This window comes from Molothrus aeneus, chromosome Z, assembly GCF_037042795.1.
Source record: "Molothrus aeneus isolate 106 chromosome Z, BPBGC_Maene_1.0, whole genome shotgun sequence".
NCBI classification, from domain to species: domain Eukaryota; kingdom Metazoa; phylum Chordata; class Aves; order Passeriformes; family Icteridae; genus Molothrus; species Molothrus aeneus.
Genome location: NC_089680.1, coordinates 16,421,852 through 16,425,204, shown reverse-complemented (window position 1 = coordinate 16,425,204; position 3,353 = coordinate 16,421,852). Strand labels below are relative to the sequence as shown.

Below are 3,353 nucleotides of genomic sequence, written 5' to 3'. Positions count from 1 at the left end.
TCTAGACAAGCCAGGTCAGGTACCAGATCAGTGTCAGAGCTTAAAGTTATTCTACCAGTGCTGATATAGTGTCTCAAGTTAGGTCATATCGGTTGACCAAATTAATGTGGGTTGATTAGGCAGCTCTTGTAGTTGTCTCACAGAAGCTGCTTATCAAAACGTGTATGGTAACAAGTTAACAGGTGACTTCTAATGTGGCAGCTAGGGTCTATAGCTCCCACCAGTTTGGGCTTCACTAGAGGGATGTAGTGGCATTGTGCATGTCCTATATTCCTTAGTCTGAACTGGGCTGTGTTGTGTAAAAAATTAAAATCTCTACTATTCATTAAACCATCTAAATTTATTATATTACAGTCAGTCTATACAGAAACCTAATATATTGAGGAAATGCTTTTGCAGAGCACAACTGTGTAATTAAACTCTTTTCCCAGGCATCTACATCTCAGTGAACCATGATTGGTTAGGGTTAAATACTTCAGAGTGCTAAATTCTCCATTTATCAAATGAAGGGACAGATGCACAGTCTTGAAAGCAACAATTGACATTTCACATATGAAACTTCAAACAATGACAGCTAATTAATTATAGCTCATTTAAGCTACAGAGTAAAACTGACTTCAGCTTTTACATCATGCTTTCCTACAAAACAGATTTATTTTCCCCCAAATGTGTGATGAGTGTGGGCTCTTCAGCTGGATGAGTCTTCAGATTGGGTCCTCAACATCTTTATCCGTTTTTCCAGCCTCTCCATCCATTCATTTCTGAGCCTAGGGACAGAAATATGGATCAGCTTGTCCTCATAATTTTACATGGAATGGATTTTATACTCTTCATCTTTTCCACTGATGATATTCTTCATGTTCTTTCCCAATTGTCATGCAAATTTTCCTGCCGCTTTAGAGCTCTTTGCTGAATGGTACTTCAGGACAACCTCTTAAATCCCAGTGAGAGATCACCTGTGCTTTGTGGTTTATCTCCATCTCCAGTGTGCCCTCTCTCGAGTGCCACAGTGATTTGTCACCTGCACTGGAGATTGCCTACTGCCACCTGCTGGGTCCCATCACCCAGCACTTCCCCAGCCTCCCTCCCTGGGTCACATCACCCCGCCACTTCCCCAGCCTCCCTCCTCCACTGTCCTGCTCAGCTTGGAGGCACTGCACATCTTGAAGCTTCTGTTATGCACATCTTGGAGCTTCTGTTAGACACATAACAGGTAGCTTTCACTAATATGTGGCCCTTTATTTTCTTTTTGATAATATCTAGGTACCACAGAGAGACTTACTCAAAGAGAAAGGAGAGTAAGAGCTTCCCAGTTGAGGAGTTGCAACATTGAGATGAGGTTAGTCACAAATGGATAAAACATGCTGGAGACCTATTCTAGTGTTCCTTCATCCAGGGTCAGTAATGTAAGGCTGTCCTTGCTCTAATTTTTCAAGTATCAATGCAAAGACAGCTATGAGGAAGGCTTTGGGAAATTGCTTTCTTGCTAGATGACCTCAAGACAAAATATAATAAACACCAAAAGTATATATCTTTGCATATGCCTTCAACTAATGTAGAATTGATGTGAAGTAAAACTGTGCTGTTCTTGCTGCAGACTGCTCTTTCTTGCAGTGACTGATCAAGGGGAATGTGGCTGAATAAGGCAGGTATAGCTATGAATGGTGGTTGCCTCAGTCAGTATGCTTGGATCATCTGCTTTATAGTGGATTTACCATATACAAATTAAACAATCTTAAATAATTCAAACTATTTGCTTGTGAAAGGAAGGCTACAGAGTAAGAATATGGGCCAGGTATACATCTGTGCTAGCTTCACTCTGAACAGAAGCCTTTATGTTCAAGATAAGTCTGCACTGTTAAATTTTGTCTTGGTAATTTCAGAAAGTTCTATGCTTTGGACTCATTATGGAACCAGAGTGAATTATTCTCCTATCCTATGATTTTATAGCTTAAACACGTTAGCATTACATCCTAATTTGGGAGGCTTTATTATTTTCCATAAATCTAAATTACTTTCAGATTTCATTGCATGACTTAAGTATTGGTATTACTTTTTTAAAAAAAATAATTACAATGCAAACTCAAGTAAGCTTTCTGGATGCAGATTACCCACTTTGTCAGAGCGCTTCTTCGCTGACGTTCCTTTTCGCTTTGCAGGTACTGAGTTTGTTGTTCGATGGTCTTTTCCCAGAAGTTCCTCAGGTCGCTGGTTTCACAGCCCCGCACTTCATGACGCATATATTGGCTATTCATTTTCTCTAAAGGAAAAATTTGAAACAACTGTATGACAAGTTACTGCTTCCTCATCCATTTTCATGGCTAAAGCAGATTCTTGATGTTTTGGATTTTCATCATTAGGGTCACACAGTCCTTTTTTTAGTAGGATCAGGATAACTGTGGGCATGAGTCATTATTTAAGCTTTTCTTTCCTAGCTCTGACACTTAAGGATATGCTGTCTACAGTGAACTGAGTTCTTACTTGTGTACTTAAAATATCTCTCACCTCCATCTGACTGTGACATTTATGTTCACAATCAGGACAGTGCTCTTGTATTCTGTAATTTAGCAATTAGGATACTTTTTACTATACTCACAAACAAAAAAATTGACATATCAATTGAGATATTTTGGCCCCATTATTTTCATATCTCTAAAATTTTAAAGTAACTATTGTTCTGATGATTTGCCTTTAATCATTCTGGCACTTAGCTTTATTTGGAAATGTAGAAAATTTATATATATAAAAGTAGATACATAATTTCATAAGATGATGACTTGCAAAACCAACCTTGTTTATTAATTATTTTCCCCTTTTCTTCAAATCGATTCAAATTCTTGAATATATTCTTGTATCTGTGATGATTCTGTACTTTCAGCTTTGGTTAATGTCATCTTAAAATAAATTCTGGAGTGAATCTTATTGTAGGGAAAGAATATTTGCCTCAGGATGACTCTTTGTGGGCGAACAGTAAATTCCTTGTATGCCACATTGCAGCCAGAAAATTGTATCTTTACTTTCAAAACTTCATTAAATATGAAATTAGTATATCCATGCTGTCTTTCAAATTGCTATGTGTTTTTGCATGAACATGCCATTATAATATTTTCCAGATAATTTAATTTTTAACAAGTATTTAGGGCCCTCTCATGCATTGTTTGAACTTATGGAAATTGTTTGCAATTTATTTTAATCAGAGCCATAAAAAGATAGTAAACAAGCCCCTCAAGACCAGCTTGGAAAAGCTGGAAGAAACTGCTGCCATTCCCCTGCCAGACATCATAAGAAAACCCAAAATTGGGAACACAAAACTGGGAACTCATATTTACTTAATTGGCTGTTTTGTGAAAAAT

The 3,353-nt window shown here is 37.5% G+C and overlaps 1 protein-coding gene across 1 annotated transcript; it reads right to left on the bottom strand.

Moving 5' to 3' along the window:
• Positions 1-688: 688 nt before the first annotated feature.
• LOC136569357 (protein FAM240B-like) lies at positions 689-2,255 on the bottom strand. The gene is made up of 2 exons (XM_066569753.1): positions 2,116-2,255; positions 689-767 (listed from the first exon to the last, which is right to left on the bottom strand). Exons 1-2 carry the CDS (start codon positions 2,253-2,255, stop codon positions 689-691), a joined length of 219 nt encoding a protein of 72 aa, XP_066425850.1.
• Positions 2,256-3,353: the final 1,098 nt, after the last annotated feature.